General features: G+C 47.7%; 1 protein-coding gene across 12 annotated transcripts in view; it reads left to right on the forward strand.

Annotated features, from left to right (window-relative positions):
• The first annotated feature begins 1,832 nt into the window (after window positions 1-1,832).
• The window catches only part of adam15 (ADAM metallopeptidase domain 15), a 34,959-nt gene continuing 21,791 nt past the window's right edge, over window positions 1,833-15,000 (forward strand). For 3 of the 12 annotated variants that reach the window (XM_079343825.1, XM_079343828.1, XM_079343827.1), the window contains exons 1-7: window positions 1,834-2,557; window positions 4,100-4,191; window positions 8,667-8,743; window positions 9,943-10,021; window positions 10,176-10,252; window positions 11,182-11,431; window positions 12,214-12,279. In XM_079343825.1, coding sequence (XP_079199951.1) covers window positions 2,407-2,557; window positions 4,100-4,191; window positions 8,667-8,743; window positions 9,943-10,021; window positions 10,176-10,252; window positions 11,182-11,431; window positions 12,214-12,279 — 792 coding nt within the window. In that variant the 5' untranslated portion in view covers window positions 1,834-2,406. Of the gene's footprint in view, window positions 2,558-4,099; window positions 4,192-8,666; window positions 8,744-9,942; window positions 10,022-10,175; window positions 10,253-11,181; window positions 11,432-12,213; window positions 12,280-15,000 lie in introns of all 12 variants that reach the window. The other 9 variants (XM_079343829.1, XM_079343822.1, XM_079343826.1 and 6 more) reach the window with 5 other exon arrangements.

Below are 15,000 nucleotides of genomic sequence, written 5' to 3' on the forward strand. Positions count from 1 at the left end.
TATCAGAAACTATTTATTCTATCAGAAACTATTTATTCTAACATAGAGCTCTATGGAGACTGGCTCACTGCAGGAGACAGACTCTAGTGGACACTGGAGGAACTGCAGCTGTAAAGTTGGACATTTTAACATAGAGCTCTATGGAGACTGACTCACTGCAGGAGACAGACTCTAGTGGACACTGGAGGAACTGCAGCTGTAAAGTTGGACATTTTAACATAGAGCTCTATGGAGCCTGACTGATAGGTGTTAAATGTGTTCCTGTTGAATCCTCCTGCAGGTTGTCCGGTGCCTCAGCAGGTGTGTGCGACATCTTTGTCATTGTGACTAGCAGGATGTGTCCGACTCAGAGGAGACCCACTATGACCCGGGTTAGACAGCATCCCTGAGACTACAGGGAGACACTGAGGAGGTTTCTCTCCGGAGCGTCTAAAAGGACAAAATGACATGAGATTAAAGATGATGAAAACAATGATTCATTAATCTCAGACTTTAATTAAACCTGATTATTTAATGCTGACAGCACAGGAGCTTTAAATGAGCTGATGATCAATGCTTCGACTTATACAGCTAAGCTAAACATACTTTACTCTGTGTGTGTGTGTGTGTGTGTCACATGACCAGCTTACAGACACACACTGCATGGAGGAGGTCTATAAGCAGAACTCATTCCTCCTATCTGCTGCTGCATGACGCCTCTGACTCTAACATGTCCGTCTACAAACCCCCCAGTGATGAGACGAGTCCATCCTCTCCGTCTTCTGCCTGCTCAAACAGGCCGATTGGAGATGTTCCCTTCATGACATCACAAAGGGCAGTAGCACCTCCCCTTCATGACATCACAAAGGGCAGTAGCCCCTCCCCTTCATGACATCACAAAGGGCAGTAGCCCCTCCCCCAGGTGGGTGACACTCCCACAGCTAGGTGTTTGTTCTGCCCTCTGAGTCTGGACATGGAGACTCTTAAGTGTGATGCATGCTGGGAGATACGGAGGGTGCATTTATAAACAAAGGTTCAGTTTAAATGACCTGAAAATCAATCTGTCTTCATTTAGCACAGATAGCCTCGCTGTCCTGTCAGCCATGTGTCTGGATCAGGATTCTATAAAAACTTGTTTTGAAATGTTGAACTTTGTGTGTTCGGCCTGCTCTTCGTTTTTACTTCACACTGCAGAGAGAGAGGACGACAGAGAGGTGCAATCATTCATTCTCCTTCAGATTCTACAGTGGTCAGAGCAGGAAGTCAGGAGAGAGAGGAAAGGAGCCAGCAGCCATTCTAGAGCAACTCTCCAGCCACCATTGTTCTGTTTTTCACTTTTTCCTTCAGTGCTTTGCTCAGGAATTATGCACGAGATGATTTCAGGCCAATGAGAGGGAGTGCTGCTGGGGCCTACTGCTCTATGGGTGTACGTTTGTCACCCCTTGGGGGCCCCTTACTGGCCTGGACCCCCAAACAGCAGCGCCTCTGGAAGCAGCCTCAGGAGGGACTTTAGTTTGGAGGAGTCTATACACGGGGGCGGGCCTTACGTAACCACTAGGCCATCTGCAACGCCACAGCAGAGAAGATGTTCACAGAGAATTACTCCATGGAGACTAATAAAGTTTTATTGAATTGAAGAGCAATACTTCCCACAAACACACACACACACACACACACACACACACACACACACACACACACACACACACACACACACACACACACACACACACACACAGTGTATGTATTTATTTAAATGTAAATGCAGATGAGCTGTCCCTGATGTTATGTGTGGTTAATGTTTTAATTTGTTAAAATAAAATAATAAACAAATATAAAATATTCTCCTTCATGAATTTAACTCATTTAAATAATTCTAAAAGTGTTTAAAACTTTATTTGTGAAATAAAAACAAAAGTTTGAATGTTTTGATTATCGTGACTCTGCACGACTTTTACTTTGAAAACTGAGTCATCTCTTTTTTTTTTTCCTTAGATCCGGTTACCTTGACTAAGCTAAATGACGTCACCTTTAACTCCCGGTTAAAACTCTTGCGGTCCGGTGTCTCCGGTAATTAACGGACTAAAGGTCTCTCGGGGACACATGTACCGAACTCCCCGGAGTCCAGACGAACACAGCCGACTTTAAGCAAGCCGGTCCGGCCATAACGGAGGAAGTGTTCTCCCGGAGCTGCGCAGACCGAGGGGAGGACCGGAGGACCGAGCGGGCTGCCCGCAGCAGTAACGCCGAGTTTACGTTCACTTTCCCGGCCCCGCAGCAGCTCTGTGCCGGCTGTCTCAGTGGATGTTCCTGGAGAAATGAGCCTCCTGGGGTCTGCGCGGAGCCTCTCCCGGGGCTCGGACTCGGGCAGGTAACGGGACCGGGTCTGAGAGCAACCTGTTGCTGGTTGCCGGTGACGCAGGGAGGATGAGCGGGGCTGCGGTGCTGCTGCTGCCGCTGCTGCTGCTCAGCGGCCGGGACGTGTTTACCTCTGCCCGGTCCCTGAACACACCGCAGGACGGAGCAGTCCAGCCCGGGGACGGACACACGGACGGTACCGACACCCTCAGCCTGACAGGTAACGGTTAAAGTGCACGTGAACGTTAATCCGGTCCTCCGTGTGACCCGGTGTGACCGTGATCTTTGACCTGATTGGAGCTTGGCCCGTTGCCCGGGTAACGGTGTGAAAAACATTATTAACCTTTCTGTCAGGTAACAGCTCTGTGCTGCGTTCACATGCTTCTAGATGGTTCCATTACCGGACAGTGAGTTTAGAGTTTAGAATGAATCTAAAGTTTTTATTTAGTTTTACTTCCTTACTCTTACGACATGTTAATAAAATATACAACAATAATACAATAAATAATCAACAAAGAAAGTTTACTCTGACTCTGTGACGTCACTACATGAGCTTTAGAGATGCTGGTCTGTCCCCATGGATGCTGGTCTGTCCCCATGGTCGGGTTGTCCCCATACCAGCTTTTCAAATCCAGATTTGAGACCTGTTTGTGAACATGGTAACAACATAGAGGTCTCAGGAGCGCAGATGGCCTAGCGGGTAGATTGCGCCCCATGTACTGAGGCTGGAGTTGACCGAGCGGAGGGTCCGGGTTCGAGTACGACCAGTGGCCTACCCTGATGTGTGTCTAGGACTTCTATGTTGTTGCCATGGTAATACTGGACAGTAACTTGTGTTGATGGTTCAGGATTTAAGCTTCCTGCATCTGCTGCTTCCTTCGACACCGCAGCCAATGAGAGCGAGCGGACTGTAGTATAGACTGGTATAGTAATGATGTATTTTTATAGGCCAACCCGAAAAAATGGCGCCGGTGGTTCCTACGAAAATTCTCCTCTGGGATTTTTGCATTGGATTTTGGATCCTAACAGAAAATAATCTGTGTGTCAAACACACGTTTCTGATGCTGTTTAGTTCAGCTGATAATCTTTACAGATAAACATCATTTATATGAAGTCTGAAGAGTTAATGCAGCCCAGAGAAGTAAAAAGCTAACGTTATGCTACAAGCTAACTACACCGCGGTCGGTTTATAATGACGTCACGACCGTTATGCTTCATCGATCTAATCAGCGGATTTGACAAGCTAGCTAAACGTTAGCTTAATAAGTTGTTTATTAACCTCTGAAAAACATGACTAGAGGCTGTAAGGAGGATTAGGGAGAGAGTTCCCGGCGTGATGACGTTTAATGTCTCCATGACAACCACTGTAGTTTCAGTTAGCTACTCGTTAGCAACTGCCGTTTAAAGTTCGCGTAAAAACTTTAAAATTCACAAGTGGGGTCTTAGCTAACGTAGTTTATCTCGTCTAACAAAACATCAACATCTCTTCAGCTTGTGTTAAACACAGACCTTATTTCAGTCTAAACACAAACACATTCAAAATCCACATTGACTTTTAGAGTTAGGAACCCACGGAGCTAACATGCTAACTCACTTCCTGGTTTTTGGACTCTAAACTACACCAGTCTATAGAGTTAAGACCTGGGTAGGAACCTTTGTCATGTCCTGTGTTGCTAGGGGGACACAATAAAGAGCTGGCTCTATGTAGTGTGATAAAGAATCGGACTGGGAGTGGATACGCTCACCTGCTCTGTGTCCTCAGGTGTGGACAGAAGGTGGCGCCCCCTGCTGGGGAAAACTCGACCCTTCATCCTGGTGGACGGACAGAGGAGGAGCCTCGCTGAAGCTCTGCAGGTGAGACAGATATCCAACCGCCAACAGGTCATGTGACCTGACCACTGATGATGTCATCACGCTGAGGTCACAGCCTAACAGCTGCTGGTTTATTACTGGTTAAATACCTGGAAGATAACTGGTTTAAACTGGTTTAATAGCTGGAAGATAACTGGTTTAAACTGGTTTAATACCTGGAAGATAACTGGTTTATTACTGGTTTAATACCTGGAAGATAACTGGTTTAAACTGGTTTAATACCTGGAAGATAACTGGTTTAAACTGGTTTAATACCTGGAAGATAACTGGTTTAAACTGGTTTAATACTTGGAAGATAACTGGTTTAAACTGGTTTAATACCTGGAAGATAACTGGTTTATTACTGGTTTAATACCTGGAAGATAACTGGTTCATTACTGGTTTAATACCTGGAAGATAACTGGTTTAAACTGGTTTAATACCTGGAAGATAACTGGTTTATTACTGGTTTAATACCTGGAAGATAACTGGTTTATTACTGGTTTAATACCTGGAAGATAACTGGTTTAAACTGGTTTAATACCTGGAAGATAACTGGTTTAAACTGGTTTAATACCTGGAAGATAACTGGTTTATTACTGGTTTAATACCTGGAAGATAACTGGTTCATTACTGGTTTAATACCTGGAAGATAACTGGTTTAAACTGGTTTAATACCTGGAAGATAACTGGTTTAAACTGGTTTAATACCTGGAAGATAACTGGTTTATTACTGGTTTAATACCTGGAAGATAACTGGTTTATTACTGGTTTAATACCTGGAAGATAACTGGTTTAAACTGGTTTAATACCTGGAAGATAACTGGTTTAAACTGGTTTAATAGCTGGAAGATAACTGGTTTAAACTGGTTTAATAACTGGAAGATAACTGGTTTATTACTGGTTTAATACCTGGAAGATAACTGGTTTAAACTGGTTTAATACCTGGAAGATAACTGGTTTAAACTGGTTTAATACCTGGAAGATAACTGGTTTAAACTGGTTTAATAGCTGGAAGATAACTGGTTTAAACTGGTTTAATAGCTGGAAGATAACTGGTTTAAACTGGTTTAATACCTGGAAGATAACTGGTTTAAACTGGTTTAATACCTGGAAGATAACTGGTTTAAACTGGTTTAATAGCTGGAAGATAACTGGTTTAAACTGGTTTAATATCTGGAAGATAACTGGCTTAAACTGGTTTAATACCTGGAAGATAACTGGTTTAAACTGGTTTAATACCTGGAAGATAACTGGTTTAAACTGGTTTAATACCTGGAAGATAACTGGTTTAAACTGGTTTAATACCTGGAAGATAACTGGTTTAAACTGGTTTAATAGCTGGAAGATAACTGGTTCATTAGGGGTGGAATCACCACAGCACGATGATATCTCGAGTGTGATTTGCTGACATCTCGAGTCAGGTGATGATGTCACGCTGTACTTAAAGAAAAGGGGAGTGGTCTTCTGGGAACATGAACTTTATAGACTACAACATTTTAACCTTCCAAAAATCCAAACGGTTAGAGCGAGTCCGCGAGCCGTGCTGTCAGGGATCCTGAAGAGGAGTCCTGCAGAGGACCAGGATCCTGAAGAGGAGTCCTGCAGAGGACCAGGATCCTGAGGAAACCCGGAGCAGGGAGTCCCCTCCTCACATTGTGCTCCATGATGACTGTAATAACATTCAGACAGGAAGCTGGAGCGCTGACAGCTTTCACCAGCAGCTTCCTGCAGCCGCACGGACACTTCCTGTGCAGCTGACTCAAGCTGAGTTCACTTCCTGTAAACCCCTCCCACCCTGACTCCACCCGGCCAGCAGGAAACCAGGAGAAAGCAGCAGAGCTGTTAAAGGAGCATTCCACCAGAAACGGGTCACTTTGCCCTTTATTCAGTCAAAGACGTGAAGAAGAGCGGCGCCGCACGCCGCCTCTTCTGAAGGCCGACAAATATAAATATGAAGTATGATGAAGTACCTGTGTTAGTCCGACACAGACTGAACCCGTGTGCACGCTCGCCTCTTCCACCTGTACCGGGGCCGAGTGAGAGCACGGAGCGACCACACTGAGGAACGAAAAGGTCTTAAACATGTGTAGACAGACGAGGTGAGTTTAATCACATAGAAGGTTTCAACAAGTCAAAGTGCTTCAAAAGCAACATGAAGGAGTAGAACAGTAAGAACAGAGAGAAGAGCTAAAGACCCGTTTCCACCGAGCCGCTCGTCTCGCTACGCCGCTCGTTTTGACTCAAGGCGGGAAAGATTCCCAAATAACCAATCCGTACCGTCCCACTGTTTGGGACCCTTCTGTTGGGGGGCCAAGAAGGTGGAGCTAAACACTGCAGTCCTCTGATTGGTTGAAAGAATGGTCACTTCCTGTGTTGGTTGTGGGCGTGTTTAAAGCATTGATTGTTAGCGTGTGTATTTGTCCTCGCCGCTCACAGCCTTCTCTGAAACAAAGCTGGATTGAGTTCTTGTAATAAAGAGTCACATGACAGTGACAGAGGAGATGACCTGTTTGGTTTGTGGAGCGTTTTTCTCCATTGTTGAAATTATTGGTTAGCTGTTAGCGGTTAGCTGCTATCATGTGATGCTATCACGTAGCTGACGCGGCTATCAACCTCCGGGCTACCAAACATGTGGTGGGTGTGTGTGGACCCACAAACAGGATCAGGCTGTACTGGTCCGTACTGGACCGCTGGGTGGAGACGGGGCTTTGGACGTGACGAGCAGCTCTGACAGCGTGGTCACTTCCTGTTAGAAGATCAAACTTGAACTCTGCCGACTCTCAGCTCGTCTCTTCTTCTCTTGTGGTCGAGTGAGCCTCTGTTCTGAGCCTCGCCCAAACTCTGCAGCTCTGACATCACCGGGAGGCTGGGGCGAGAGACATGACCTCACCTTACACAGAGAGAGAGAGAGAGGGAGGGAGAGAGAGGGCGAGAGAGGGAGGGAGAGAGAGAGAGAGAGAGAGAGAGAGAGGGAGGGAGAGAGAGGGAGAGAGAGAGAGAGGGAGGGAGGGAGAGAGAGAGAGGGAGGGAGAGAGAGAGGGAGGGAGAGAGAGAGTTTATGAGAGGAAGGGGAACAACAAGCAGATGGTGAGGGTGGGCGAGAGAGGCTGTAAAACACACAGAGAGAGAGAGAGAGAGAGAGAGGGGGGTGATGAAACATGGAGACATCAGAGCTGCAGGACAATAAGAACAGTCAGACTCCATGTTTGTTCTCCTGGTCTCCTCTCATTGGTCCAGCTGGGTTTTGGGGAGATTTTACCGTCGAGGATCATTCATGAAGTTTTCATCCTCCAATCTTGTGAACGGATGAACAACAATCAGGAGAGGTGGCTAAACGCTGCAGCTACAGTGTGTGAGCAGCCGTGTGAGTGTTAGAGGTTTGCTGTGCTGGACTGCAGAAAGTGGGTCAGCTGGACCGTGTCCTCCTGTAAACCTCCTCCTTATGAAAGAGTCTTAGAGCTTTACTCTTTGTGGTTTCATTTCACCACCTGCTTGGAACGCCACTTCACACACGGGCTCATTGTGAGGCGCTTATTTGACCTACACACAGGACAGGTCAGTGAACGCCTCCTGCCTGCCTCAGGCCCCAGAGGTCAGAGGTCAGCACATTGTCTGAGGACGGTCATGTGTCTTCTGCTGTGTTCGAGGTGAAGGAAAAGAAAGGACCCGTCCCCGGCACAAAGTCCAGAGAGGGTGGAGAAAACAAACACGCCTCGGAGGGGAATTCATGTCCAAGGAGACTCCGCCCTAAATACCTCCAGAGGTCGCGACCTCTTACCGACAGGCCTCACTGAATCACTCCAGATGTTCACAGGCTCCTTCTGAGCGTCTGATTGGCTGCTGTCAGACCGCAGCTCGGGGCCCCTGGTCCGGTCGGGGGCCCCGCGGGGGCTGACGGACTTTAGACCAAAGCAGAGGCTCCTCCTTCAGGGGCCGCCGCTCCGCTGAAACGTGCACAGAGACGCTGAGTGAGGAGCTCTGTGATTGGTCCATACGTCACTGTACGCTGATCAGCCAATCCAGTATCACCAGCCGCCATTTTGGAATCCCAATGCAAAGATAAAGATAAGAGTTTGTAGAAAGGAAGTCCAAGCGTTACTGAGGGTCTTTGTGACGGAGGAAACCGCACGCCGTTTTGATGGTCATTGTGGAAGATGAACGTCTTTAGTGTTTCCTGTCAGCTCGCCATGTCTTCATGTCCAACACTGTGGACCGCCGTACGCCACTGTGAGGTTCCAGGAACGTTCCTCACACACACACACACACACACACACACACACACACACACACACACACACACACACACACACACACACTTTGAGGTGTTGGACAGGAAGTCTCTCCTCTTCAAAGAGCAGCTCCACCAACACAGGAAAACACATTGATTGGATAACGGATGTGCTAAGCCCCGCCCACTTCCTATTGGACTCACTTGTCTTTTTGTTGTCTGACTGTTTCTGTACTTCCTGTTTCAGGACGGTCACCCCGACAGGCTGCAGTGTGGGCTGGAGGTCAGAGGTCGACTCTTCCTGCTGGACCTGGAGAAGAACCAGTGAGTGTGATTAACAGAGTGTCATTGAACTCATCACGAACACACTGAGGGTCTGATTAACAGAGTGTCATTGAACTCATCACGAACACACTGAGGGTCTGATTAACAGAGTGTCATTGAACTCATCACGAACACACTGAGGGTCTGATGAACAGAGTGTCATTGAACTCATCACGAACACACTGATGGTCTGATTAACAGAGTGTCATTGAACTCATCACAAACACACTGATGGTCTGATTAACAGAGTGTCATTGAACTCATCACAAACACACTGATGGTCTGATTAACAGAGTGTCATTGAACTCATCACAAACACACTGATGGTCTGATTAACAGAGTGTCATTGAACTCATCACAAACACACTGATGGTCTGATTAACAGAGTGTCATTGAACACATCATGAACACACTGAGGGTCTGATTAACAGAGTGTCATTGAACACATCACAAACACACTGATGGTCTGATTAACAGAGTGTCATTGAACTCATCACAAACACACTGATGGTCTGATTAACAGAGTGTCATTGAACACATCATGAACACACTGAGGGTCTGATTAACAGAGTGTCATTGAACACATCACAAACACACTGATGGTCTGATTAACAGAGTGTCATTGAACACATCACAAACACACTGATGGTCTGATTAACAGAGTGTCATTGAACACATCACAAACACACTGATGGTCTGATTAACAGAGTGTCATTGGACACATCACGCACTCACCGATGGTCTGATTAACAGAGTGTCATTGAACACATCACGCACTCACCGATGGTCTGATTAACAGAGTGTCATTGAACACATCACGCACTCACCGATGGTCTGATTAACAGAGTGTCATTGAACACACCATGCAGCCCCTCCAGAAGTAAAACCATAAATATCTGAAACATTGATCGTTTCCTCTGCACAGAGCCGCGTGCTCACTCTGACTGAGCTTTTATTTTGAAGGCGCACAGAGGCGGGAATATGTTCCTGATGTCTGGAAAGTGAACGATCATTTTTCAGTGTGGCTGTTAGCGCCCCCTGTCTGTGAGGCTGATTTACAGGCGTGTGTGTTCTGTAAAGTGACCTCAGAGTCATTGAACGCATCGTTACCACACATTGATTATGTGTGTGTTCATGTGTGTGTGTGTGTTCATGTGTGTGTGTGTGTTCATGTGTGTGTGTGTGTCTCGTCTCTGCAGTGACCTGCTGCCCAAGCCGCCAAACGTCTTCTACTACCTGCCCAACGGCACCGGTGTCTCTGTGAGAGCCCACCCTGTGGTGAGTCAGTGAATGCACCGTCCTGTAACCTGTATTTGTGTGTGTGTGTGTGTGTGTGTGTGTGTGTGTGTGTGTGTGTGTGTGTGTGTGTGTGTGTGTGTGTGTGTGTGTGTGTGTTACCTGCTGTGAAACATGTTTGTGTGTCTGTGTGCAGACTCACTGTTATTACCACGGCAACGTCAGAGGATTCCCCCGGTCCAGAGTCGCTCTGAGCACCTGCTCCGGACTCCGGTCAGTCACCTGAACACACACACACACACACACACACACACACACACACACACACACACACACACAATCTCACACACACACACAGTGAACACACACACATGAACACACACACACACACTCACACACACACACACACACACACACAATCTCACACACACACACAGTGAACACACACACATGAACACACACACACACACTCACACACAGGTTTCAGCTGGTGGTCTTTATGGGGGTCACTGAAGGTCACGGGCTGGCGCGTGGCGCTCTGATGGCGCTCGTCGACTCTGTCTCTTTAAGAACGTCGGTGGGAGAAGTTTCAGAAGTGCACAGGAAGAGGACTTTTACTTTGAAAAGCATGAAAGCAGAAATATGTGCGAGCAGGATCAAAAGGTGTCCGTGGAGCGCTCACACACATTAATCTCTTAAACCCTGAACCTCTGATCCGGTTTGAGCAGAGTCCAGGGTTTCAGGTCCCCCCCCCCCAGGTCCGACCTGATCCGGATCACTGGGAGACCTGCAGCAGGATTAAAGGCTTCAGAGCAGCCACGTGAGCACGACGTCGTCTGGTCAGAGACCTCATGAGGGGACACCTTCTACCTTCAAGCCCCGCCCCCCTTGGTTACTGTTGCTAGGTTAGACCAGAGGGTCTGATTCATCTGCAGTCATGTGACAGGAAGTCGTGAAGCCCTTCCTCTCACCTCTCACCTGTCCTGATGTACGCTCCGTGCTACCTGTTGATGAAGAGGTGGCCAGTGAATGTCTGACGTGTGTGTGTGTTTATGGCGCTGAGTGAAGAGGGGGCGGGGCTTGTTTCGGACCTGTTTGTCATTTGGATCGTGTCATAAATCAAGCTGTAAGTCGATGATGAGCAGGAAGCTGGACTGAACCTGTCCAGGTAACAATGAGACTTCCTGTTTTCCCTCCCGCAGCGGCATCATCGCCATCAACTCCACCCTGAGCTTTGAGCTGAAGCCTCAGGACGAGGAGCAGCAGGGGGGCCGCGCAGGGGAGAGTGGAGGAGACGGGAGTGGAGGGAGCGGCGGAGGAGGAGGAGGAGGAGACGAAGATGGAGTCCACCTGCTGTTCTCCACCAGTCCTCTGGAGGGCGACAGTGCTGGAGGCTGTGGAGTCTCTCACACTGCTGTCCCCCCGATCCACAGCTCCACACACACTCACCGGGTGAGACACAAGTCTGAACTACAGCTCCCAGGGTGCACTTCACCAGCAGACATCCTATCAGAGGACTTTACAGTCTGCTTCATGCTGAACATTTATCATTTATAGTTGAGCTCACTTTTACACTCTGGATCATTCTGGGTATTGTAGTTTTGTTTTTGGTGACCATATTGAGTCACAAATCGGAGCAGGAGAAGGAGGGCGGAGCCTGCTAGCAGCTATGCTAACTTGGTAAGCATTCTGCAGCTCAGAGTAAACTGATTCAGAAAATCCTAAAACCTTATTTGAGTTGTAATGAAGTCTTACGGAGGGTGACATCACATGTTTTCCCTCGCACCTCTCCAACTCCTCCCCCTTTTCCATATATGGTCACTTCCTTAAAAAACACCTTCTTACTGAAGACATGAACATTTATCTCTTCAGCTAGTTTCAGGACAATCCAACCCTGAGTCACACATTTTTTTGTTCGCAATGTTAGTGACTTGTCAATCCCAGGTAGCCCCGCCCCTAACCTCTCCCCCTCTTTCTGGTGTCTCTGACTCTCATTGGACGGTCTAAATGAACATGACTTGAAAATATAGAGTGAGAACATAAACTCTTTAGGAAATGTTTTCTGAGGAAATCAATGAACTGACAAGTTGGAACAGTGGAGTCGCCCCCTGCTGGACATTAGTAGGAATGCAGCTTTAAGGCACTTCTGCTGGTACACAGTCTGTGATTGGCTAAAGTTGTTGTGAGTTTTTATAACAGTTTCTGACCTCTGACCTCTCTGTGCTCTTCTGCAGTGGAAGAGAGACATCCTGTCAGAGACCAAATACATCGAGCTGGTGCTGGTGGCCGACCACCAAGAGGTCAGTGTGTTTGTTTTTCTAACGTCTCCACGAGATTAGCTCATCCTGGTAGTGCCTGCAGCAGGTAAACAGACTGTAACATCTGCAGCAGGTAAACAGACTGTAACATCTGCAGCAGGTAAACAGACTGTAACGCCTGCAGCAGGTAAACAGACTGTAACGTCTGCAGCAGGTAAACAGACTGTAACGTCTGCAGCAGGTAAACAGACTGTAACGTTTGCAGCAGGTAAACAGACTGTAACGCCTGCAGCAGGTAAACAGACTGTAACGTCTGCAGCAGGTAAACAGACTGTAACGTCTGCAGCAGGTAAACAGACTGTAACGTCTGCAGCAGGTAAACAGACTGTAACGTCTGCAGCAGGTAAACAGACTGTAACGTCTGCAGCAGGTAAACAGACTGTAACGTTTGCAGCAGGTAAACAGACTGTAACGCCTGCAGCAGGTAAACAGACTGTAACGTCTGCAGCAGGTAAACAGACTGTAACGTCTGCAGCAGGTAAACAGACTGTAACGTCTGCAGCAGGTAAACAGACTGTAACGTCTGCAGCAGGTAAACAGACTGTAACGTCTGCAGCAGGTAAACAGACTGTAACGTCTGCAGCAGGTAAACAGACTGTAACGTCTGCAGCAGGTAAACAGACTGTAACGTTTGCAGCAGGTAAACAGACTGTAACGCCTGCAGCAGGTAAACAGACTGTAACGTCTGCAGCAGGTAAACAGACTGTAACGTCTGCAGCAGGTAAACAGGCTGTAACGTGTCTGCAGCAGGTAAACAGACTGTAACGTCTGCAGCAGGTAAACAGACTGTAACGTCTGCAGCAGGTAAACAGACTGTAACGTCTGCAGCAGGTAAACAGGCTGTAACGTCTGCAGCAGGTAAACAGACTGTAACGTCTGCAGCAGGTAAACAGACTGTAACGCCTGCAGCAGGTAAACAGACTGTAACGTCTGCAGCAGGTAAACAGACTGTAACGTCTGCAGCAGGTAAACAGGCTGTAACGTGTCTGCAGCAGGTAAACAGACTGTAACGTCTGCAGCAGGTAAACAGGCTGTAACGTCTGCAGCAGGTAAACAGACTGTAACGTCTGCAGCAGGTAAACAGACTGTAACGTCTGCAGCAGGTAAACAGACTGTAACGTTTGCAGCAGGTAAACAGGCTGTAACGTCTACAGCAGGTAAACAGACTGTAACGTCTGCAGCAGGTAAACAGACTGTAACGTCTGCAGCAGGTATACAGGCTGTAACGTGTCTGCAGCAGGTAAACAGGCTGTAACGTCTGCAGCAGGTAAACAGACTGTAACGTCTGCAGCAGGTATACAGGCTGTAACGTGTCTGCAGCAGGTAAACAGGCTGTAACGTCTGCAGCAGGTAAACAGGCTGTAACGTCTGCAGCAGGTAAACAGGCTGTAACGTGTCTGCAGCAGGTAAACAGGCTGTAACGTCTGCAGCAGGTAAACATGCTGTAACGTGTCTGCAGCAGGTAAACAGGCTGTAACGTCTGCAGCAGGTAAACAGACTGTAACGTGTCTGCAGCAGGTAAACAGACTGTAACGTCTGCAGCAGGTAAACAGACTGTAACGTCTGCAGCAGGCTGTAACGTCTGCAGCAGGTAAACAGACTGTAACGTCTGCAGCAGGTAAACAGACTGTAACGTCTGCAGCAGGTAAACAGGCTGTAACGTCTGCAGCAGGTAAACAGGCTGTAACGTCTGCAGCAGGTAAACAGGCTGTAACGTCTGCAGCAGGTAAACAGACTGTAACGTCTGCAGCAGGTAAACAGGCTGTAACGTCTGCAGCAGGTAAACAGACTGTAACGTCTGCAGCAGGTAAACAGGCTGTAACGTCTGCAGCAGGTAAACAGACTGTAACGTCTGCAGCAGGTAAACAGTCCGTAACGTGTCTGCAGCAGGTAAACAGGCTGTAACGTCTGCAGCAGGTAAACAGGCTGTAACGTCTGCAGCAGGTAAACAGTCTGTAACGTCTGAAGCAGGTAAACAGTCTGTAACGTCTGAAGCAGGTAAACAGTCTGTAACGTCTGCAGCAGGTAAACAGGCTGTAACGTCTGCAGCAGGTAAACAGTCTGTAACGTCTGCAGCAGGTAAACAGACTGTAACGTCTGCAGCAGGTAAACAGTCTGTAACGTCTGAAGCAGGTAAACAGTCTGTAACGTGTCTGCAGCAGGTAAACAGGCTGTAACGTCTGCAGCAGGTAAACAGACTGTAACGTCTGCAGCAGGTAAAAAGACTGTAACGTCTGCAGCAGGTAAACAGACTGTAACGTCTGCAGCAGGTAAACAGGCTGTAACGTCTGCAGCAGGTAAACAGGCTGTAACGTCTGCAGCAGGTAAACAGGCTGTAACGTCTGCAGCAGGTAAACAGGCTGTAACGTCTGCAGCAGGTAAACAGACTGTAACGTCTGAAGCAGGTAAACAGACTGTAACGTCTGCAGCAGGTAAACAGACTGTAACGTCTGCAGCAGGTAAACAGGCTGTAACGTCTGCAGCAGGTAAACAGACTGTAACGTCTGCAGCAGGTAAACAGGCTGTAACGTCTGCAGCAGGTAAACAGACTGTAACGTCTGCAGCAGGTAAACAGACTGTAACGTCTGCAGCAGGTAAACAGACTGTAACGTCTGCAGCAGGTAAACAGACTGTAACGCCTGCAGCAGGTAAACAGGCTGTAACGTCTGCAGCAGGTAAACAGACTGTAACGTCTGTAGCAGG

This window comes from Symphodus melops, assembly GCF_947650265.1.
Source record: "Symphodus melops genome assembly, chromosome: 5".
Lineage (NCBI taxonomy): Eukaryota > Metazoa > Chordata > Actinopteri > Labriformes > Labridae > Symphodus > Symphodus melops.